General features: G+C 44.6%; 1 protein-coding gene across 2 annotated transcripts; it reads right to left on the bottom strand.

Annotated features, from left to right (window-relative positions):
- Nucleotides 1–24307, bottom strand: LOC118093799 (phospholipid scramblase 2). Of its 2 annotated transcripts, none has more exons than XM_035133519.3 (9): nucleotides 24215–24307; nucleotides 15609–15641; nucleotides 13529–13672; nucleotides 7924–8081; nucleotides 6629–6671; nucleotides 4897–5117; nucleotides 3501–3662; nucleotides 2932–3093; nucleotides 1–1944 (listed from the first exon to the last, which is right to left on the bottom strand). In XM_035133519.3, the coding sequence occupies exons 2-9, from the start codon at nucleotides 15619–15621 to the stop codon at nucleotides 1885–1887; spliced, it is 963 nt and encodes a 320-aa protein (XP_034989410.3). In that variant the 5' UTR covers nucleotides 15622–15641; nucleotides 24215–24307; the 3' UTR covers nucleotides 1–1884. The 2 variants fall into 2 exon arrangements, with proteins under 2 accessions (XP_034989410.3, XP_034989407.3); XM_035133516.3 differs by having other exon boundaries at nucleotides 13529–13675.
- Nucleotides 24308–24602: the final 295 nt, after the last annotated feature.

Consider the following 24602-nt stretch of genomic DNA (forward strand, 5'->3'; position numbering starts at 1 on the left):
TTCTTTTTTATGTGCCTTTATAGTTTACTTTTTCACACATACATATAAAGGCATACACATATATTTTTTATCTTCGAAATTCAGTCAAAAATACAACAGCATCATCTACTTCTGTGTGAGGTACAATTTACAACCAATTGTTGCAGTGCGGAGTGTTTTGCCTCTTACCCCAATACAGGCACTTGGCATTTTCGGACTATGGAGCATAGTGCTTTTTTAAACAAACAAACAAACAAACAGACGGGGCGGGGTTTGTTCTCTTAAGGTATTCCGCCCCCCTCGTGATTTTTCCCCCCTCCTAGATCTGCAAACCTTTAATATCTCCCTCTCTTCTTTCGTAGCCCCCTTTGGCTATATAGGCACCATAACATAGCAAGAGTTTGCTTCTGGAAGGAGCTATTTGCTACCCCCAAAACATTGGACCACTTAATAGTTTCTTACATACATTCTGAGTGATATTCAACCAGTGTCATAACATAAGGTCAATGATTTTGTTGGGTCTGTTCCAAGTGTGACTTGGTTAAATAGCACTCTCTAATTGGTGAATGCATCTTTCTTTCATGTCCCCATTTCCCTCAGCAACTCATGTTGGCAGCACTATGTGTTAGGATTGCTGAGTGAATGCTCTGGTGTTTTCTACAGCAAATACACAAGTTGTGGAAGCAAGGCATGTGTTTAAGTTCCAGGCACTGGTTTGTGGGTTGTTGTTGTTGTTTAGTCGTTTAGTTGTGTCCGACTCTTCGTGACCCCATGGACCATAGCACGCCAGGCACTCCTGTCTTCCACTGCCTCCCGCAGTTTGGTTAAACTCATGTTCGTAGCTTCGAGAACACTGTCCAACCGTCTCGTCCTCTGTCGTCCCCTTCTCCTAGTGCCCTCCATCTTTCCGAACATCAAGGTCTTTTCCAAGGATTCTTCTCTTCTCATGAGGTGGCCGAAGTATTGGAGCCTCAGCTTCACGATCTGTCCTTCCAGTGAGCAATCAGGGCTGATTTCCTTAAGAATGGATAGGTTTGATCTTCTTGCAGTCTGTGGGACTCTCAAGAGTCTCCTCCAGCACCATAATTCAAAAGCACTATTTTTAAATACCATTTTTAAAAATGTGCATCAGCAGCCTTTACAATAAACATTCTGATTAAAGGACAAATATGGATAATTCAAAAGGATCAATTCTTCGGCGATCAGCCTTTGTGGGTACTGCATCTAAATTTCCAGATGCAGGTTCGTGAGTCCCGATGTTGGACTGGGGATTGTAGAAGCAATACATAATTTATTTACATTTGCACTGGGAACACAGAACAGCAGCAGGGAAAACCCCAGGCACTTGGGAAGTATGGCATCAGCTCTTTAGTTACTAGGGAAGGGATTGAGACTCTTCAGATGTTGTGGATTCTCAACTCCCAACAGCACCAGTCAGCATGACCAATGGTCAGGGATGATGGGAGTTGCAGTCCAATATTATTGGCTCAAAACAAAACAAACGTTTAGCGGTATATTAGCTCTGCATACAAAGAACAGATAGGAATCCCTGCCTTAAAAGCCACAAGTTACAGAAACTGCCCCTTTTCTCACACAAAATGCAGTTTACTCTCTGCGCACTGGCACATGCACAAGGAAGCATCTCGTGCCAAAAGTATACTATACTATATATATATATATCAAAAACTAAAAAAATAAAATCAGTACATATTTCAAGAATTGAGCAGCTTCTAATAAATGGGACTATTCCAACACAGATGTGAAAGCTGAAATCACAATACAAAAATAAGTAGTTTTAATGTGTGGGGGAATCCTTCAAAGCAGGCTTGACACTGATAGCGAGGCAAGACTAGAAGTGACACGAGGGCTTTCTCAGGTGTATTTATAATCCAGAAGTCAGCTCTGCTACCAGACCCCAGCTCGCTGCTGCCGATTTTGTCCGGTGTGTTCAAAAAACATGTAATCCTACAAAGGAGGTGGAACGGGGTGGGGAGAAAGACCAAACAAAACAGACAGAAGTTAGACAACTACAAAACAATATGCAGATACTTTCCTACTTACTCCATTTTACAGAAGTTATTTGAAAATCAATGCCATTTTAGTGGGGAAAGCCATTAGAAGGAATGGTTACTAATCAAGATAGATCTTTATTACTTCCAGAATCAAAGAGATCCCAAATAATAGCCACTGGGGAATATAAATGGGAGATAATGCTATTGCACTCATGTGCTGCTTGTGGGTTTCACATAGGTGAGAACATAAACCTGGACAAGTTAGACCTTTGGTCTGATCCAGTTGGGCTCTTTTTATGTTCATCATGTTCTTGCTTCCATGTTTGTAAAAATTGGCACTGTGTCATTAAGCTGCAATTTAGGTTGCTTCCAGACCACATGTCTGTTTGGCATTCATCCTGATTTGTTCACAGGGAGACAAAATAATAATAATAATAATAATAATAATAATAATAATAATTTGGGGGGGGCAGGTTTGTTGTGCAATAATTCCAAATCTACTTTAATTGCACAACCCAAATCTGCCAATATGTGACTGAATCCCACCTGAAAAAAGCAACAACCTGGAAGTGACCTGAGTAGATTGAACCATCTGGTAGATTCCATCACCTTAAATATTAAATTTGATTCAGCATGGCTTTCCTTCCTCCATCTACCTCCTGGATGCATGCCACTCAATGGTGCAGCATTGAAAGCAACGGCTTGCGCCAAAGCTAAAATTGGCGACCATCAGTCCAAGAAGTGCCAGCAAATCTCTGCAGCTCTTTAATTAACATAAGGCACTTGGGAAGTTTACATGACCATCCTTATCAGCCAAAAGGAAGCAGAAAGTCCTACAGGGCTCAAAGTGCCCTGTAAGGAGCATACCTATGTATATAAAGGCCATTACACTAGACTCCAAAATTCCCAATGGCACAACATTTGAGACTATCAGACTCACTATGAGGAAGCAAGCCCCAATCATGACGGCTTTCATTTTAACATCGAGGTCTTGTGGGAACTGGACTCCAAAGTTGTCTGCATCTGTAAAGGCCTCCCTCACAAAGCCAGTCCACTGCTTGGAAATTCTTCCGACAATGTTTTTCTCATCTCTTGACTTGACCTAGTTGTTGTTTTTAAAAAAGAGATTATTATAATTGGAAATTTAAGACATTTTAAATCTTCACATTTGCAAAGCATTTAAAAGGCATGAGGCTAATGTCAGCATTTTATATAACTTGTTGAAGGGAGGCAGAGTGTGCGTAGCCTCCCAGTCTTGTTGTTTTTTGGTCTCCTGGCCAATGGTGGAGGCCAGACCTCACCTCTCTACAGCCTCAGGGTAAAGAATACAGAAAACAAGTTAACACAATAGGCGGCTGCTTCTCCCTGAACTGGAAACACCAGATTACAGATTACTAGAAGATTTCTCCCAATGCTAAACAACAAGTAGACAGGATGGCTTGTGGCATGATAAAGGGCCCTGGCCAACGTGATAAAATTTCACAGGACACGGTCCTACTGTTAACTTGCCTCAAAGTTAATATCTTCACAGCAGCTGCATACTATGCAGGGCCCGACGACTCTCAGTATTTCTTCTTGGGCTTCATTTTGGATAGCAAATTTAGGTAGACAGGGATCCCAGAGCTGTTTAATATAACCAATCAGTGTGCCTGGTGGGGCATGAACCTCCAGCTAAAAAAAAACAATGAACAAACAGAGCTGAGTTAGAAGGAGGGGCTTCAGGTTTTTTAAGCCAAGTTGCAAAAGCTGTGAAAAAGACATGTTCAAGGAAAGCAAGTGCACTGGCTACCAATTAATGTCTCAGCTCTGTTCAAAGAGCCAGTTTTTAACATACAAAGGCTTATGTTGCTCAGGAAGCCCAGTACCTCAAGGAACCCCTCTCCCCTTAAAAACCACCCCAAACCCTGCAGCCTTCATTACAGTCCCTTCTCTCTGTGTGTCACCCAAGGGTGACTATAGGAGCCTGGCCTTTTTCAGTAGCGACTCCTCCCACCCCCACCCCCACCCCCCAAACCCTGCCATATGTGGAATCCTCTCCCCAGGACAATATATCTGGCCCCATAGTTTTATGGTGCCAGGCAAAGACATTTTTTATTAACCCAAGTTTTTAGTGGTTAAGTTAGCCTCAAAGGTACACTACTTTTAAATTTTCTGGGAACAAATTTCATCTGTTCATTTTATATTTGTTGAGTTACTTCCATGCATTGGTGGGGGTTTTTTTGTACAAAGCAACTAACAAATGCAACTACAGTGGTGCCTCGCTAGACGAATTTAATTCGTTCCACAGGTCTTTTCTTATAACGGAAAATTCGTCTAGCGAATCCCATAGGAATGCATTGAATTTTTTTGAATTTTTTTTTGCCCATAGGAACGCATTAATTGAATTTCAATGCATTCCTATGGGAAACCGCGATTCGCTAGACGAATTTTTCGTAAAACGCATTCGTCTAGCGAGGCAACCTCCACTAGAAAAAACCTTTCGTTAAGCGGAAATTTCGTTAAGCAGGGCTTTCGTTAAGCGAGGCACCACTGTAATAGTAAGGGTGAGAACTTAGAAGTACTTCCTTCTCACAGTGTGTTTCTAACTGCCAACTTTGAAGACATTAAAAGAGGACTAGACAAATTCATGGAGGATAAGGGCTATCAGCGGCTACTAGCGACCATGGGCACCTGGCTGGCCACTGTAAGAGCAGGATGCTGGACTGGATGGGCCACTGGCCTGATCCAGCAGGGATCTTCTTCTTATCTGAGGAAGCTAGAGCTGGACGGGAAGCCAGTGTAAGAATTTAAGGAGGAGCATCTCACACGGTCAGAGAAATGAGAAAGCACCCCAAGTAAATAGCCACATCTTGGTGGTTTTAGAATTAGACGAGCCAAAGGACTCAAGGAGCAACAAGACATTTACCTCTTGCAAACAGCAAGGATAGCAACAACTGGAGCACCTGAGAGGTCGCCTGAGCTCGATGACTTCCTGACCCACGTTGTCAAGGATTTTCATTGTAAATGGCCGGGAGGGTCCGCAGCAGTTCAGCGTACAGCAGTCATTTTCTTCGGCTGCAAAGTACACCCTTTGCCCCATTGCGTTTTTTATTTCATATTTGTTGGCTGTTTCAAAGCCCGTGAGTACTGAAAGAGAAGGAACAGGAGTCCAGTTCTTTTGGTCCAAATGCATTCCCCCACCGAGCTACGCAATCCAGTGATGTTGTGGGGCAGGAAAAACCTGAAGAACTTCATGACGTCACAACATTAGGCAAGTTCTACCAGAAATGACAAAGGAAGATACCAGTTCCACCGGATACAAAGCAGCCATGTGTGATGACAGCTGCATGTCACCACTTTGGCCCTCAAGAAGATCCTGTGATTTTCCCACCCCTGAAGACACAAAAGCTCAGTTTACAAGACTTATTCTGATTCAGTGAATGCGGTACCGGGAAGAGGGAAAAGAGGTGCACCCACTGGCCCTGGCTAAACAGTATAGTCAGCCAGACCTGTGTAAACAGCTTCTCTAAGTGTAGCAGGATGCCACCCAGAGCCACAGAGGTTCCCTGGGCGCTCCCCACTGCTCAATCTCCTATGTGGTAACTTCCTCATTCTTGTAATGCCTGAGGAGAGCTTAAAACAATGAAAATTGTGTCCATTTGAACAAATCAAGTGTGAAACGTGTATTGGTGTGGACTTGGCCTTTAACAGAAAGGGACTGACATTAAAGCAACAGTTATTCCCACCCCCACCCCACTCCAAAAAACACCACACTGTTGGCTATTTCTGTGTAGCATAAGCCAGGGATGGGGAACCTAGGGCTCTGTAGATGTTGCTGGACTGCAAGTCCCATAACTTACTGACTCCTGGTCATGCTGGGTCTGATGGGAATTGGAATCCAACAACATCTTGCAGGAAGGGCACAGATTAGCCACCCCTGCAGTAAAACTGTTCCCCATCAGAACTATACCTTGATACATATAACCACCAAAGCAACCAGGGATTCATTAGCTGTGATTCCTGCATTAGACTAGATGAACCTTGGGATCCCTTTTAACTCTACAATTCTATGAATCCTAATTGGCTATAAATCACATCCTCTTTTATATACATGTATGTGTGGTTAAACCACTGAGCCTAGGGCTTGCTGATCAGAAGGTCAGCGATTCGAATCCCTGTGACGGGGTGAGCTCCCGTTGCTTGGTCCCAGCTCCTGCCAACCTAGCAGTTCGAAAGCACGTCAAAATGCAAGTAGATAAATAGGAACCGCTACAGCGGGAAGGTAAACGGCGTTTCCGTGTGCTGCTCTGGTTCGCTAGAAGTGGCTTTGTCATGCTGGCCACATGACCTGGAAGCTGTACGCCGGCTCCCTCGGCCAATAATGCGAGATGAGTGCGCAACCCCAGAGTCGGTCACGACTGGACCTAATGGTCAGGGGTCCCTTTACCTTTACCTTTATGTTTGGTTAATGACAAATTGAATTTCAGAAGTCACATGCTTTTAAAAACAGGCGTTTCTCCAGCAACACCGTAAAATAAAGTCCAACCATCCAATGCTCACTCTGTAATAAACACACTGAACATCAACTTCAGTTGAGGCATAATTATCTGAAATATCTTTCAATGCACGAACAATATTAAGCAGCGTAAGATACGTACTTTCCAGGAGCTCAATCTGCTGATGAATTAATATCTGATCAATCTATTACAGGGATTAAAAAAGCACATGTTAAAACTGGCATATAATAATAAAATTACTTACTTATATAATAATTATCTTACAACCTGTTTACATTATTCACAAAACCCGAGGGACTGCTCTTTTAGGCATTCCTCGCATTTTGAAACACATAAATTTAGAAGCCTCTTTAATGAAGAAAAGCAAAAACCAATCAATATAATTTGCTTCCTGGTAAATGTGTCAAAATTTGTATGTGGAGAGTAACTATAGTTGCTTAAAGTTAGAGAGCAAATATAATGCTGCTAAGAAATTTCAGAAATCAGCAAATGGAATTCTGAGCCAATTCACACATAAGCCCCTTCATGTGGCCAGGTAACCCTCTATATGGTGAAAAGACTCTAAATCAGGGCTGGTGGCCCTTGTATTTTGGGGGACTTAATTTCTGAATGACTCATTTTTGTGGGTTTTTGTTGTTGTTTGTTTTGAAAGGGGTTCCTTCACCCATGGAGGGGCTTTTCTGAATCTGTGGGAGTTGGTCAACCATGCTCCATGTGTGTGCAATGTAGAAAAATGCATATGGGCAGAGAGGAAGGGGCAGAGGGAGAGATACACATGGGAAGAGAAGAACGGAGTACGTGTGTGAGAGAGGGGAGTTTTGCATGTGTGTGTGGTCTGTGAGAGAGAGAAATGTGGTGTGTACATGAAAGGGAGAGGTGCCTTTTGACTCTTAAGTTTCGTTTCTGCAAACTGCTGATTCGGGTGACGAGCGATGGCAGTGGCAATTACCACCACCACCAGTTAGAAAAAATGCCCCTTTGTACTGCTTTGAATATATATTTCAACATCAAGGAGCCATTTCAATGGTTATTAAATGGATCCCGAATGCTTTCGCATCTCCCCTACGTGCGATTGGATATATGGGGGAGAAAAAACCCTGTAGCGTGACAGAAGTATTACATACTTGTATGCTTTCCTTTCGTGAAGCTGAGGCTCCAATACTTTGGCCACCTCATGAGAAGAGAAGAATCCTTGGAAAAGACCCTGGTGTTGGGAAAGATTGAGGGCACTAGGAGAAGGGGACGACAGAGGACGAGATGGTTGGACAGTGTTCTCGAAGCTACCAACATGAGTTTGACCAAACTGCGGGAGGCAGTGGAAGACAGGAGTGCCTGGCGTGCTATGGTCCATGGGGTCACAAAGAGTCGGACACGACTAAACAACTAAACAACAACAACAATGCTTTCCTGAAGAAGCGGAACATAAAGAGAAGTACCTGGCTTAAATATTCCAATCCAGGAGGGCAATTGGGAACGGAAGGTGGTGCTGGCATCCACATAGCACCAGGAGGTCCATTAGGTTGGCCTACAGCTTGGGGGACACCATAAGCTTGCTGAACAGGCTGGAATGCGTAGGGTTGCTGTCCTGGAGCACCTTGGGGGGGGGAATGCAAAATGACAAATTTTACCTTTTGTATTATAAAAGACTTTTTAAAAAACCCAACTCCCTACACCAGGCATAGGCCAACTCGGCCCTCCAGCTGTTTGGGGACTACAACTCCCATCATCCCTGACCGCTGGTCCTGTTAGCTAAGGATGATGGGAGTTGTAGTCCCCAAACAGCTGGAGGACCAAGTTGGGCCATGCCTGCCCTACACTAACAGATTTGGTGCAATAACTTTCAATGAAATTTACATTAAATTCCAACTATGGCATTTTTTAAACGAAAACGTAGGGTGTGAATATAACAAACAAGTAAAAGAAAATACTCTCCCTCTGCAGCACTACACAGAAATTAGAAAATGTGTGCATGCGATTGCACCATTGGAAATGCAATGCATTTTTCCCCCCCTGGCAAGAGCCACATGTTGGGGCATACTGAACTCTCACAGTTCTGTGAGTACCAGTAGGTGTCTACTCAGAAGCAAGACCCGTAAGCAGTCTGGGAGCAGGCAGTCTTGCAATGCTCTGGTCCCGCCATTTGTTGTTGAAGGCACATTTGCGGTATCTTATATTCTTGTAACAGCTCTTTTGCACAGAACTGCATTCACACGAACCAGCTGTGTTTTATTATTTAAAAATTTAAATACAATTGGCCCTTGCTGGTACTGGAGATGGGATGGAAAATAAAAGAGAGGGAAGGAAGCAGCAGCCTTTCATGCAAGTTACTCCAAAATTTCAGGGGTCAGCAAACTTTTTCAGCAGGAGGCCGGTCCACTGTCCCTCAGACCTCGCGGGGGGCCGGACTATATGTATTTTGAAAAAGAAAAAGAACAAATTCCTATGCCCCACAAATAACCCAGAGATGCATCGTAAATAAAAGGACACATTCTACTCATGTAAAAACACGCAGATTCCCAGACCGTCTGTGGACCGGATTGAGAAGGCAATTGGGCTGGATCTGGCCCCTGGGCCTTAGTTTGCCTACCCATGCCTCAAAATCCTTGCTGGACTTGGAGTGATACAGCTTTTTAAGAAACAACCAAGCCCTGCACTTTTCTGCAAGTCTGGTCTATAAAAAGAAAGTTGTATTTCATACACACACAGAGGGAGAGAGGGAGGGAGAGTAAACAGATACCTTCCTGCATGCCCCCAATGGATCTCAGGTTTCGGGAACATATGCTGGGCAGGAAGGTGTTAATGGAAGGGAAGGAACAGCAACACAGGCAGCAAATACATCCCATGAAGCCCCCCCCCCCCCTACTAGTGTGGATGGGAAACACAGAGGCATATGTATTGCAATATTAATGTACCACTAAATAATAAAAGTATATCAACATGGTTTACAACATTTAAAAGATAAGAACCACATAATAAAAGCACAAAACAGGGTGGATAAAAATAAATGACTTTAAAAAAAAATTTTTATTTAAATTATTATTAATTTTATTTAAATCGGATTGTTTTGATTTAAATTGGATTTTTAAAATAACATGCTTTGGGAGGAAAAATCTTCCTAAAGATAGTTTTCTATTTAGGCTACATTATAATCCAAAAGTTATTAATCAGGAAATAAGGATTTAAGTTTGTCATGTGTGCTAAAACTCTGTCTAAGTTATTTTAAAAAAAAAAGTTTAACCGCATCATTTAACTATAATGTTATTGCTTTAGTTAAATAAATTGTTTAAATTGTTATTAAGAAAATGATTATTTTTCTCCTTCCAATAAAGTACAGTGCTACCTTGGGTTATCAACACCTTGGGTTACCAACACTTTGGGTTACAGGCTCCGCTAACCCAGAAGTAGTACCTCGGGTTAAGAACTTTGCCTCAGGATGAGAACAGAAATCATGCAGCGGCGGCGATGTGGCGGCAGTGGGAGGCCCCATTAGCTAAAGTGGTACCTCAGGTTAAGAATGGTTTCAGATTAAGAACGGACCTCTGGACGAATTAAGTTCGTAACCAGAGGTACCACTGTACAGCAGAAAAGTTGTCCAAATATAAACAGTTAACTTATTAAACCTTACAGTAATTTAATAATTATCTGTCTATGTATTTCTAATAGTACAGTGGTACCTCAACTTACGAAGGCGAGCTGTTCTGTGGCGCTCTTCGTAAGTCAAAACCTTCAGATGCCGAAGCATCCATTTTGCGCATGCGTGGAGAGCGATTTTGCGCATGCGCTGACCGCGCACGCCGCTTCTGCGCAGGTGCAGAACGCACGCGCAGCGGAAATACTTCCGGGTTTGCCAACTTCATAAGTCGAAACCTTCGGAAGTCGAGGCATTCGGAAGTCAAGGTACCACTGTATAACCAAAACTCTAATTGTTGATATACCGTAACTGTAAAAACTACTTTCAAAATTTATTATTCCAAAAATGAAACCTTCATCTGGTTGTAAATACCAGCAAGAATGAGTTTTTCTGTAAAAAATTTTAAGTTAAATTAAGTCTTACTGACTAGTGATTCAAATCAAGTCTTACTGACTAGTGATTTAAATCGATTTGATTTAAATCAAATCCACCCTGGCACAAAACCTTAAAATGAAAAACAATCTAAAAGCAAAAAGTGCCTTGACTATGGACGACTTTGTACAAGCAAAACATGCAACTGATGGCTGAACTATGGCCCTTACAACCCTGCCTGATCAGCAGTCTTTGCCTCATCCCACGCCCAAGATACCCCGCCCCACCAAGCATCACCCTTCGGTTTGCACAAGGTGACCTTTCTGCAACTGCAATCAGGGAAGCAATTGTGTCTTGCCTTCCCAGCATGGCTTTTAAAGTTCAAATGATAAAACGGATGCGTAAGCTGGATGCATGCATGTTCCAAGGGATAAACACATCCCTTTCGTTGTTTTAATTTAAAGGGCTGCATCAGAAGGGAACATCATTCACATTAACGTCATCTTGCATTACGCACTGTGCCAGCGGAATTAATGGGATTCGGAAGAGCTATGTAAGAGGCAAAAGAGTACCTCTCCCATTGCTATCATTGCTGTTCTTATTTAAACAGCACTGCTGCACAGGGCCTGAACTCTGCAACTTAGCCATGTGAACGCACCTGAAATATTCTGATGGAGGGCAGTATATAAATCAAATCATGCAAGCAAAAAAACAAATAAGAAATATGTTCAGACAGCACTGAATGGATTAAAGCAGCTTTAGATTTATTAAATTAGGTTAGCAAACATAAAGTCCATGCAGTTGAGGGGAATAGTCATAATCAATTAGTCAGAAGATGAATAAAAAATAGCCAGCCATGGTGTATGGACAGATTGAAAGACTTCAGGTGATAACATTGCAACTCTATATGCCCAAGAACTGATTTTCTTATATGCTCCTGATTTTCCACTCCCTCTGTATTGGCAGATTATCTGAGAAACCATGAAGTTCTACCATTCATTTGTCTTCTCCTTTGTGGGTATTTTCGTAAGCAAGAAATGGACACAGGCTACAGCATTGAAAGAGATGTCCTTAAATTCAACTGTAGTTTCAAATTTAAAGACAAAAGTCTCTTCTCTGACAATATAGAACATCTAGAACAATCAGCAACACCCCATCCCATTTGCTTTGATGAGACTTATGTAAAAGAACTACAGAACCATACAGATTGTGTCCTATATTAATAAGTGCAATTTGTATTTTCAGCTTCAACCACTAAAATGTTGAATGGGTAAATTCAATGGGAATAGTTATCAAGTGTGTCCACAGATTTTAGGATTAGCTTGAACACAAGGAAGCTAATGATCTACTACTAGAGCCTGTACAGAGCATTTGCAGGGCACATGCAAACTGGGAAAATAGATGAACAATCTCTTTCCTTCTTTACAAAAAGCACCTGCTGTTGCTTTGTATAAATGGCAAACACAAACCAACATAGCCATCACCAGTTTCCATTCAAAAGCGTAATGATCCCATAATTTAGATTCATTTCATTACAGGAACATTTTGCTTCTGAGAGGAGGCTTCTTACAAATACAGGACTTTGGGCAGAATATATTTTCTGCTGGTGGAGAAATGCTTTCTGTTTCATTTTATGCAAAAGCAGTAACACTGGATGGAGACCCATCCTGAACTGTGATCAAAACATGAAGCTGAACAGAATATGGACATTCCCACAAATGGTCTACATTTCTATGGTCAAGCTTAGCTTCTCCATTACATCTGCAAACGAGGCAGTGGATGTGCTGGATCATTGTTTTGCCTCAGTAATGACTTGCTGAGAGGTAAAGGTAAAAAGGTAAAGGACCCCTGGATAGTTAAGTCCAGTCAAAGGCGACTGTGGGGTTGTGGCGCTCATCTCGCTTTCAGGCCAAGGGAGCCGGTGTTTGTCCACAGACAGCTTTCCACATCATGTGCCTAGCATGACTAAACTGCTTCTGGCGCAACGGGACACCGTGACGGAAGCCCGAGTGCATGGAAATGTCGTTTACCTTCCCGTCGCAGGGGTACCTATTTATCTACTTGCACTTTGATGTGCTTCCGAACTGCTAGGTTGGCAGGAGCTGGGACAGAGCAACAGGAGCTCACCCCGTTGCAGAGATTCGAACCGCTGACCTTCTGATCGGCGAGGCTCATGAGGCACTGTTGGTGGGTGGTTCCCTTAACCAAATGGATGGAAGGTGGCCTGCTCCTGATAGGGTTATACTCCCTCTGAAAGAGCAGGTACATAGCTTGCAGGTACTTCTGGATCCACTGCTGTCGCCTAACGCTCAGGTGGCCTCGGTGTTGCGGAGTGCTTCCCATCAGCTTTGGCTGGTGGTCCAGCTGTGCCCTTATCTGGACAGGGATAGCCTAACACCTGCTGTCTATATTGTGGTCACCTCTAGATTAGATTTCTGCAATACATTATACAAGGGGCTGCCTCTGAAGATGGTTCAGAAACCTCAGCTAGTGCAGAATTCAGTTGCTCTCTGGGGCAAGACGGTTTGAGCACATAACACCTAAACGGCCTCGGTCCAGTATACCTGAAGGAGCGTCTCCACCCCCATCGTTCTGCCCGGACACTGAGGTCCAGTCCCGAGGGCCGTCTGGCAGTTCCCTCGCTGCGAGAAGCCAAGTTACAGGGAACCAGGCAGAGGGCCTTCTCGGTAGTGGCACCCGCCCTGTGGAATGCCCTCCCACCAGATGTCAAAGAGAATAACAGCTACCAGACTTTTAGAGGACATCTGAAGGCAGCCCTGTTTAAGGAAGCTTTTAATGTTTAATAAATTATTGTATTTTAATATTTCTGTTGTAAGCCGCCCAGAGTGGCTGGGGAAACCCAGCCAGATGGGCGGGGTATAAATAATAAATTATTGATGATGATGATGATGATGATGATGATGATGATGATGATGATGATGATGTATAGAATTTACATGCAGCGCATCACTGCAAGTGATGTTGAGATGTGTCACAACAATGTAAAATACAAGTTTATGTGCATAACAACTGCTTACCTGGAAAACCAGGGGGATATTGGCCAGGCCCTGGGGCATACTGACCAGGCCCAGGGGGGTACTGAGGGTATCCATAAGGCGGCTGTGCTGCAGGGTATGCGGAACCAGGGTACCCAGGAGGTGGTGGGAGAGGTGCAGATTTATCTGCTGGAAGAATGGAAAGACATTTCATAGCTTCACTTCTTGAACACTCACAGATATATATATTACATTTACATTTACATTTATGCAGAGAGCAGAAAACATAAAGGCAAAACACAGCATTATACTGCTTGAGTTTTACTCCTTCTTTAGGGATCAATCCTGTTTGCACGATCTTCCAGGATTTAGTGGGGTTAGGATTCAGAGGAACTCTGGCTGAGATGGGAGGTTCCTGGCACTGTCGGGCTAAGATGGCTTAGCTACTTATATGCAGCTCAGCCAGATCCCAAGTCAATTCAGCTTGACCACATGACCTGGAAACCTGGCAAAAGCTTTTTCAAAGGTTTGTTTCCACCTTGCCAGGCTTAGACCGACTCAACCGGCAGTTGCCCTGCTTCAGAATGAAGTTTGGATCTGGGGAAATTTATGCCAGCTTAATTTATGCCAGGCTTGCTCTACGCCACTTGCTAGTATATATAGGATTTGCCCCTTAATTCAGCTTTACTTTTAGGTAAAGACAAAACAAAACTGGCAACCACCAGATAATTTTACAAAAGGGTGGTACCACAATTCTAATAGCAGCCAATGTATCGGGGTGCAGCCACCCTCCAGATGTTGCAGCATTGTGCAGGGTGGTAAAAGGGCCATCAATGCATCAAGCCAATGTACCTGCCAGGTGAGCTGCAGTATTCTTACACCAACATTTCCATAAACCCAATGAATCCAATCTTACTCTTTTGATAAAAATTCTCAAGTGGAGAGTTTATCAAATTCCTGATTGCGATATGTATCTCTTGAAAAGTATAGCATTTGCAGAAAGAGACTAGAATATCTACTTGTATAAAATATGTGCGAACAGATTGGGCTAGGGAAGGCCCCTGTCTGAAATCAAGGAGATCTGCCAGCAGTCAATGCTTAGGTAGACCAAATAGCACCCTTTGGAGTGCTATCTTCACTTGCTAGGGATGGTGTTTTTTTTCTCCTGCCAGAGGCTGTGTGCTTTTGACACATGGGCGGGGAACCTGTAACTCCCATAATCCCTGAGCATTGGCCTCCAGAGTCCAAAAGCAGCTGGAGAGTCATAGGTTCCACACCCTTCAACAGCTGAAATGCATGGAGGGGAAAACCTCTATCACCACAGCGATACAGTGAGGGCAAAAGTCCACCTGTTGAATTTCTGCCTGTCTTTCAGTTTCTACAGCCATGGAACTCTGGCAGGAAATATCTTTAAAAGCTTGGAATCCTGCATACACCTTATTGTTCAACAAGAACTAACATAATTTCAACACAATCCTTAAATGTATTTGGAATTTACATATTCTTTTGTGGCTCTATAGGGCTATCCTATGGAGAAAGAGAGGCGCAGAACAAAATATGGCTGGAAGTACTAAATCACTTATGGTGGGTTGTGGGAAAGGTGGAGGGATGTTGAAAATATGATAAGAAAGGGGGGGAAGTGATTGTTCTGTGTTGTCTTGTTTTGTTTAGTGTTATTTCTTTTGTTAGTATTCATATGTTTTGTGTAATTTATATAATTTATTTTATATATGTATTTTGCATATATGATTTCTCCTTATATTAATTTTGAATTTTGAATCTTGTGTGATTTGTATCATTTGCATTTATTGATCAATGTTTAAAAAATTATTTATTTATTAACTTTTTTGATCTTTTTCTTTTTTTCTTTTTGCGTTTGTATGATTTGTAATGCTGAAATAGAAAATAAAGTTTTTATATTATTAAAAAAGAAAAGAAAAGAAAATAACATACCAGCCACAAGATTCCTGTTTCTGCAAGTACCCTATTTTACCACCTCCGGTGTCCAACAAGAGCAGCCAAAACAGGCACACAGTAGGCAAATAGGCAAACAACGCTTTATTGACGGCCCGTGTCAAAAGTGAACATTCGCAGAATTAAAGCAGAAAAAGATATTACTCACCCTGGGGTTCCATGGATCTTTGTATATTGGTTTCTGAAAAAAACAAAATAGGATGTTCGTTTGTTTTTCAAATAAAAAGCAACATTGCCACATCCTCCTCCCTCCCTCCCTCCTAATTTTGTATTATTCACTATGGCATTTCCAAAGTTATAAAACCCAGCTCCTCCCCATTCATGACTGGAGCCTGGCTCCTTAGCAAATATATTATAAATGTACTGACTTTGCCTCAATGTGTCCACTTGTAAGAACGGTCACAGTAACCATTTCATTTTTTGCCTGAACTAAAAGGCTCAAAAGGATTTCACCAGTCCTGGTAGGAAGATGGTCTGACCTCACGCTGGATCAGACCAGTGGCCCATCGAGTCCAGTATCCTGTTCTCACAGTGGCCCATCAGATGTCTGAGGAAGCTCAAATGCAGGGTCTGTTTGCTCTTTTCTGCATTACAAAATGCTTTTTGAGCAGCGAAGGCAAGACTACATATCATGATCAAAATGCAGCTGTGCCATAGATTTAGATGAAGGCAATACCATATTTATATCAAGGCATTACACTTTTAGAAAATGAAATGGATTTTTCCTAACAATTCCTAGCATGGAATTTGCCTTTTACATCATCACCACACATGTCCATTGAGCTATTTTTCATGGTCTCTTTTCTGGCGACTCACAACCTAGCAAACATAGTGTCACGGACGCCGGAGAAGGCTACTTCAGAGTAACGACTCTACACAGCTCTGCCTTTCATCTTTTATTGGTGCAGAGTATTTACAGTGCTAATTGCAGTGCTATTTACAAAGACACATCTGTTCAGCTTGAATCAGAACCTCCAAGTGGCTTTTGGCGCGTTTTGCGCCAGCATAATAACTTGGGGAGACCCATCCTCTTCCCCCGACGCCTTTTGCGAAGTTCCGGAGTTGGGGGGACTGGCCTGCCCCCCTTCCTTTCCCCTTCCTGTCCCACCTGGGACGATGGCTCTCTTTCCCTGCCAGAGCCTCGGAACCCACTTCCTGTTTCCCCACTTGAGCTGGAGCTTTCCTTCTTTTCAGCCTCGCTCGGGTCTGGGCTGGAACTCAGGAGGGGAGGGGCTTTGCGATATCCCTTGCCCCTCACATCCATCTCCCTCCCAGGCCCCCCTTCTCCCCTCCCTAGAGGCTGCTCGGGTGTCAGTGGTGACTGAAAACCTAGAAACTCCGTGCTGTCCGATCCGGTTGGTGTGAACACCTCCCCCCAGTCCCTCTGTCCCCCTCCTTCCTCCTGTGAAGAGGGAAATCCCAAAAAGTCCGTGGCCTCAGAACTGGTGGGGGTGAAAATCTGCTGCCAGTCCACCTCGTCCTCTGACTGAGTGGACCTCGGAAATGCCCATATCTCCTCCTCAGTGTCCTCAAACTCTGCTTCCCATCTCCATGGTGAACTGCTTTCCCCCTCCTGTGCTTCCTCCTCCTCCCACTCCCGTTCCATGTGCCAGGGCTTGGGCCTGTGCGGGAAGAGGGCGTGGAATTCTTCCACTAAGAATTCCTCCTGTATCTGAGTGGCTGGGACCCACTCATTTTGGGATGGCGGGGCGTCCTCCCATGCCATGAGGTACTCCAGGCCCCCCACCCCCCTTCGTGAATCAAGGATGGCCGTTGCTTCATTGAGTGGCTCCCTGCCTCCACCCTCCCCCCCTCCCTCGGGGGTCTGTGCGCTGTCTCGGAACCTGCTACTTTCCCTGTACGGAGACAGCAGCGATCTATGAAACACAGGGTGCACTCTCATGTCCTCTGGCAGTGCCAGCCTGAATGCCACCGGGTTTACCTGCTGCGTGACCGTGAAGGGGCCCAACCTTCTGGGTGCCAGCTTTTTGCACCTCCCTCTGGTGGGCAGTCCCTCCGAGGACAACCAAACCTTGTCCCCCACCCTGATGACCTCCCCCGGTCGCCTGTGGCGATCTGACCCCTTCTTGTACGCTTCTTTGGCCCTCTCCAAGTGTTCTCTGAGCTGCTGGTGCACCGTCTCCAGGTCCTCTGCCCAATCCTCTGCCTGTGGGCCCTCCTCCTCCTCCTCCCCCTCCCTCTCCGGGAAAGATCTGAGGTCGCGCCCGTAGTTGGCCTTAAAGGGCGACACCCCTGTGGAGACGTGCACCGCATTGTTGTAGGCAAATTCTGCCAGTGGCAGGCGATCCACCCAGTCCGTTTGCCTCTGGCTGACGTAACATCTCAGGTACTGCTGCAGAATGGCGTTGACCCGCTCCGCCTGTCCATTGGTCTGCGGGTGCCGAGCCGTCGACAAGCTGACCTCCACCTGCAGGAGGTTCATGAGCCGCCGCCAGAACCTGGAAACAAATTGGCGGCCACAATCCGAAATAACTCTTAATGGTAATCCATGTAGTCTGAATACGTGGTCAACAAACAGTTTGGCTGTCTCTTCTGCAGAGACCGCCCTGGCACACGGTATAAAATGGCACATTTTGGACATGAGGTCCACCACCACCAACACTGCTGTCTTGCCCCTGGACGACGGCAGGTCTGTAATTTCCGCAATTCCTGTGCTGTGGTTTCGGCTTCCAGCCTCCACTGCTCAGCTTCTTGCGCACTCATCGCTGCCGCTCCAAAGTAGCCAGAAAGACTTGGAGGTTGCTGTCACGGATGCCGGAGAAGGCTACTTCAGAGTAACGACTCTACACAGCTCTGCCTTTCATCTTTTATTGGTGCAGAGTATTTACAGTGCTAATTGCAGTGCTATTTACAAAGACACATCTGTTCAGCTTGAATCAGAACCTCCAAGTGGCTTTTGGCGCGTTTTGCGCCAGCATAATAACTTGTGGAGAGCCATCCTCTTCCCCCGACGCCTTTTGCGAAGTTCCGGGGTTGGGGGGACTGGCCTGCCCCCCTTCCTTTCCCCTTCCTGTCCCACCTGGGACGATGGCTCTCTTTCCCTGCCAGAGCCTCGGAACCCACTTCCTGTTTCCCCACTTGAGCTGGAGCTTTCCTTCTTTTCAGCCTCGCTCGGGTCTGGGCTGGAACTCAGGAGGGGAGGGGCTTCGCGATATCCCTTGCCCCTCACACATAGGCTCCCCCTTAGGACTTTTGTCTTTGAGGTGGGGAGGATGGAGACACCAGGGACTGCCCCCCTTGGAACTGGAGGCAGACTCTACACACTCTTTGAATATATGAAGGGGGTCCTGTCAAAAACCTTTCCAGAAACAGTTAAAACTTTGGATCCAAAGTTTCTGTGGGTAGAGCTCTATTCACCGGGAACTGCTACTGGAGAACAGGGAAGGGATTTCAGCCCTTTTCCTGAATGGCAGGAGTTCTTCTGCAAATGGAAGGGCAAGTCTGGATCCAATCAAATATTTACTAAGCCTTCAGACCGCAATACCACTCCTCTCCTCATAGGAACCGACCCAGACCCTGAAATCATAAGCCCTTCTTCTGGTGCCTACCTCACAAGAGATTTAGGGGGCGTCAACACACGAACAGACCTTTTCTGTGGACGCTTCTGGTTTGAGGAGTACTCTCCCCCAAAGAGGCTCGCCTGTTCCTTCATTACATATGTATAGGTGCCAGGCGAAAATGTTTCTCTTCAACCAGGTGTTTGGCTGATTAACATTCTATGGCCTTTTAAATGTTTCTGTTGGATGAGAGTTATTGGGTTGTTTTGCTTTATTATGTATTTTGTGTTTTCATTTTGTGTTTTTATGTTGTGAACTGCCCTGTGATTTTTAGATGAAGGGTTGCATACAAACTGATTAAAAGAAGAAGAAATAAACCAAGCACATGAATAGGATTGATTACATTCTCAAGACCTCCAGAAGGTTGGCAAAGAAGGACTTCCCTTTGCAGAAACCACATGGATACTTCCTTGTTATTTTTTGTAAGTCTGTCTTTAACAATGCTTTACACCAGTCTATCCAAAACAGATACTGGGCTATCTGGGCTCTAGTATCGTACAAGCCCCTATTAAAAAAACAACCTGTATCATGTTGGCTTTAAGTCTCCATTAAGGAAGCTGATTTTAGTGATAGGTTATATATTTTTGTTAGATCAGCATTTGATATTGGAGGTACAGTATTTAAAGATCTACAGATGTGTGGACTTCAGTAGCTTATGAAACTTAAATTTGTTGATCAGCCCTAGAACTTCATATACTGCCCACTATGTGACTTCAACCTTTTCAAAAAAACACAAATCCACTTTAACCCTCCAAGAAATCACCACAGGAATCTTTATATTTTCTTTATTTTAAAGCACAGGTGCTTTAAAATAAACTCAGCCACTTCATCATTCTGGACCCCACCAGTTTCAAAGTCCTAACTACCCCAGGTCTTTCCAGTACGGTATCAAAAATGTTGCAAAAAGGCTGAAGGTGCAAATGCATGAATTCAAATGAAAACCAAATACAAGAAAGAGCAAATTCAGATGTCAAAGGGGAAAATCAATGACAACAAAATTGCTCCTCCCTCTGGAGGAGAGAAACAGAGAGAACTTGGACCCCAGGAAGTGATATATGATATTAGTTCTATTGAATATTTGCACTGATTCTTTTACAGTGCAACCCTATGCGTGCCTACACAGAAGCGAGTCCCATCTTGTTCAATGGGTTTTACTCATTGTATCGGGTGATATAGGTTTACAACCAAACACAAACCTACCAGGTCATTTTTCTCTTAATCTAAAGCTGCAGTGCAACAGCTGCCCACAGAAACTTTTATTTACTTTGGGAGGCGCTTTTTGTAGTCCAGAGATTACCATCAATCTTCCTGCTTTTGTGTTTGTTCAAGGCGAAGTTCTATATTGGCAAACTTTCCATCAAGATTTACTGTGGTTCCGTGAAAACTGACTTCCAAGTGAATTCCATGCTATGGCAGTTTTTCCTCTTAGCCCACAAAGAAATGTCCTTTTTCAAAACCTGCATGGAACTCCCAAATCCACAATTGGGTCATACCTTTAATTTCACAAAACAGTTATGGAGAACACAAATTTTGTTACATTTCGATCGGCCCTAATAAACGTTTGGACCAACTTTGAAGTGTTTTCTTATGGACAAACAAGGCTACCTTTGCTTTTTATGTATGAGATTATGTTCCGCAGCAATTCTGAAAGAAGTAGAATTGCAGTCTTCATACTCCTTAACATGTAGTTTCACCAAATGGTCTGCCATGAAATTATTGTGTTTCGTAAATTCAAGTACAGTACAGTTTATTCAGACAATAATTGCAAACTGAATTTACTTGATACAATTTTTAAATCTTTTGTTACAAATGGAGGTACAAGCTGCTGAACTGGGAGGAAGGATAGATGTCGTTTGGCGGGTGTATGACCGAGGTACCTAGAGAGCCTTTGCAATACAGGGATAAACTGCACACACACACACCCCAGAAAAAGCCCACGCAACGCAAAAAATGGTGGCTGGTAGCATTAGGACTGTAGGGCAGAAGGCAAGGAGACAAGCAATAGATTGAGGCAGGGTCAGTGACGGGCAAACCTTACTGGTTGCAAGCAAGATGGTAGGCAGGTGAAGGCTTGCTTGAAGGCAGACTGAGGTGGGTGTGGCAGTGCCCCTATTTGCCCTAATGGACCAGCCTCCACTGCCCAATACACCTGCCAGCTTTTCCTGCCCCATAGGCAGAATGGCAGGCAGGAAAGCTTGTATGCTGTGGCTGGAAGATGCACATCCAAGCACCAATGCTCCATCCCGTCACTCAACCTGATGCTGCTGCAGGGCTGTGTTGATGGTCACTGATGGAAGGTGCTAGCAGCACCCAAGACAAAACGTGGTCCCCAGGGCAGAGAGCCTGGCCAGGGGAGGAGGGATTTGAGAATGCTGATGACTAACAAGTTTCGGCAAAGTATTCCGCAAAGAGGTGTCACCTACTCACAGAAACAGGCTGAAAAGCAAAAGCAGGCATAGGCAAACTCGGCCCTCCAGATGTTTTGGGATTACAATTCCCATCATCCCTGACCACTGAACCCGTCAGCTAGGGATCATGGGAGTTGTAGTGCCAAAACATCTGGAGGGCCGAGTTGGCCTATGCCTGAGCAAAAGTCACAAATTTGTAGACCCTAAACTGCTACAGCTTCCTCATTCAACAAAATGCCAAAACAAATCCTAACAGGATCCACCTTAAAAAAAAATACCGTAAGCTCCATGGATTCCAGTGGGGAAGGGTTAAGAATGTGCTTGGCATTCCTACTGCTTTCCCTAGCACTTGAAATGTGCTTGCATTTACTTGAGTCCTGCCCCCTCTGGGGAATTGCTGGCAGGATTGCAGTTACCCAATGTCCATGGGGAGATCTAAATGATGCAATATTAATTAGCACTGAATCGATTTGTAAACCCAGGACTGGATCAGTTCTTGTTTGTTACCATATTCTACATTTCTTTGTTACTATGATGAACTCATTTGTTGTTGTTGTTGTTTATTTGTTGGCTGCCTTGTGTGCTCTGATTTTTAGCATAATCCCAAGTAAGTTTATTACAGTGATCTTTTAAAATGTTGGAAAACACACAAGTCTGCTATCCTGAGCCTGCTCTTACTGATTAAGCACCATTGGAGTTAATGGGACTTTGCAATCTGATATCCAAAACCATACATTTGTGGGGGGTTTTTCCTGGCAGGGCTGGGCAGAGGCACCAAAGGGGGTTTGGAGTGCAGTCTTTGTTTTGAGCTTTCTTGAAAACAGAAGTTCCCACTTGCACATGGATGCCTAGAACTGACTTCCAACTTTTCTCGAGGCTACATTTATTGATCATGCAATCTAAGATTATATATCAGTGAAGGGGGGGGGAATCTGCCTAATTTGTTCCGTTTTACTCTAGAAAACCAAAACAGAGCAAAAGTGTGTTTCACACTAACATGACCCAGATTATAGGAAGTTTAGAAATTGCATCACCTTTTTCTTTGTACAATGTAGGAAATACTTTCTGGTAGTTTTCCTTCCTTTTACTTAAAGTGACAGAAAGTATTTCCTACATTGTACAATGAACCAAGGAATACTGATGCAAGATATAGGTCAAAAGGTGAAAGGGAGTATTTTTCCAGTTCTTTTTTGAACTCTTCAGCCTTCCCCACGCTTTCCAGACATCAGTTCCTGGCACTAATTACGTCAGTGCTACTAAGGCAACTCTCATCTAGACCACATTTAGGGAGGGAGGAGACTTCAAACACAGCAACAAGGCTGACCACATCAGCCTGATTCTACAAACACAAGCTATCATGATGCTGATTTTGCTGTAGAGCTGTTGCAATTACAAAATCTGCAATATTCACCAACTAGAAAAACCCTACAACTGTGGTAAGAAAATCAGCAAGTAGGTGACTTAGATCCTAAGATTAGTTAACTTTGGGAAGTTCATAGCAGAAAAGTTTCCTACTTTCCCAATTCCCTGTGCCCTGAAAGATACTTGTTCCTATCTGCACACAGGTGTATGTGTCAAAGCTTCTCCAAAGAGCCCCCATGCAGGTTAGGAGTGGGGTTGGTGTGTATTACATGCGTCGTCATCGCCCACAGTTTGGGTGAACAGGTCAAGGGCAGAGCAGGATCGTACCCACTGCCCCGCCTCCTGATCTCGGCAATTTCAGCAGAAGTTCTGGAAGCAGTTTCAATGCATTTGAAGGTATAGAGCAGGGATGAGGAACCTGTAGCACTCCAGTTGTTGATGGACTGCAACTCCCATTGGCCCCAACCAGCATGACCAATGGTGAGGGATAACACAAAAGTGGTGGCTAGACTCCAGACTTGGGTTCAAATCCACACAGCCATGAAGCTCCCTGGGTTACCTTGGGCCAATCACCTTGCAAGGTTGTTGCTAGGGCTCTATTATTATTAGCCAGAACTAAGTTCCAACACCTCTCAGGTGGGCGCCATTGTCATTTTAAGAGAGCAAGGGAGGTGTTCATACTGAGTACTGACACCTCTTTTTCTAGAAAAATAGCACTGGTTGGTGTGATGATAAAATGGAGGGTGGAAGAACCATTGGCAGGGCCAAGAGATCTTTGGAGGAAAGGTGAAGGAATATGTACATAAATACAGCTGCAGTTCAGAGGGCCACGGGTCACAGGTGGAGACTTGCAAAGGAAGCCAAAATGAAAGATGGTGGGGGAGTGTTACGTGGAATCATAGCATTGTAGTGTTGGACGGGACCCCGGGAGTCATCTACCCCAACCCCTTGTCCAATATGAGGCTCGAACCCTCGACGCTGAAATTAAGATCCTCATAGCGGTGCTATCAGGGCAGAACGCACCCTCACCCCGATCAAAAACAGCACTCCCTAGCCGCACAGGAACAAACATATTTACCAAGGGAAGGGAAGAAGTGCACATCCCCGTCGAACGAGAGGAGCATTTGAAGCGGGAAGAAACAAGGACGACAGAAAGAGGACCATTAAGACCAGAGCTCCAGTCCGAAACGATCTGCCCCCCCCCCAACCCGCCACCCTCCGCGAAGAACACGGAGAGCAACCCCGTCGGAAACGAAAGCGAAACCACAGTTTTCCCCTCGAACAATTCCCCGGGTTTAGCCGCAGCCGCACATCTTGTAATTAAGCAGCCGTAATTCTCTCTCCCTACCCCGCACTTATGTCTTTATTCAGCCCCGCGTCTCTAGCGCAGGAAGAGCCTAACTTACCTTGATTAGCAGCCCCGCGTGCCGGACGCGTCCCTTCGCAGGTGATCGCCTCGCGCTGTTCCCTAACAAATCGTCTCCCAGCCGCTTTGGACTAGCAGGGCGGACCTGGGGGTGGGGATAAAAGCGAGAGCGGGGCTCCGGGAAGGGGCGGGGGTCGGCTGGGAGCGGTGACGTCAGCAACGGCGAGAGCAAAGTGAGGAGCCCCTGGCGAGGAGGAAGTGGAACCGCAACTCCGGCCGACGCCCACAAGTGGAGGAAATTGTACCTGGGAGCGCTTCAGCTCAGAACATCTTCACTTGCCCGCCCGCCTCCGGGGGCTAAGCGGGGTACTCCAAACTAGATTGTGCCTTGGAAAGACTATGACTGCAGCCCTGGAGAAGGAGCCAAG

This window comes from Zootoca vivipara, chromosome 5 (genome assembly GCF_965207765.1).
Source record: "Zootoca vivipara chromosome 5, rZooViv2.hap1.1, whole genome shotgun sequence".
NCBI classification, from domain to species: domain Eukaryota; kingdom Metazoa; phylum Chordata; class Lepidosauria; order Squamata; family Lacertidae; genus Zootoca; species Zootoca vivipara.

Excerpts from the sequence above, each read along its gene's own strand:
- LOC118093799 (XM_035133516.3), bottom strand. Across the intron at positions 6,672-7,923 it reads GATTGGAATATTTAAGCCAG|ATTGATCAGATATTAATTCA; the intron begins GTACTTCTCTTT and ends TCCCTGTAATAG. Across the intron at positions 3,094-3,500 it reads GTGAAGATATTAACTTTGAG|GTCAAGTCAAGAGATGAGAA; the intron begins GCAAGTTAACAG and ends AACAACAACTAG.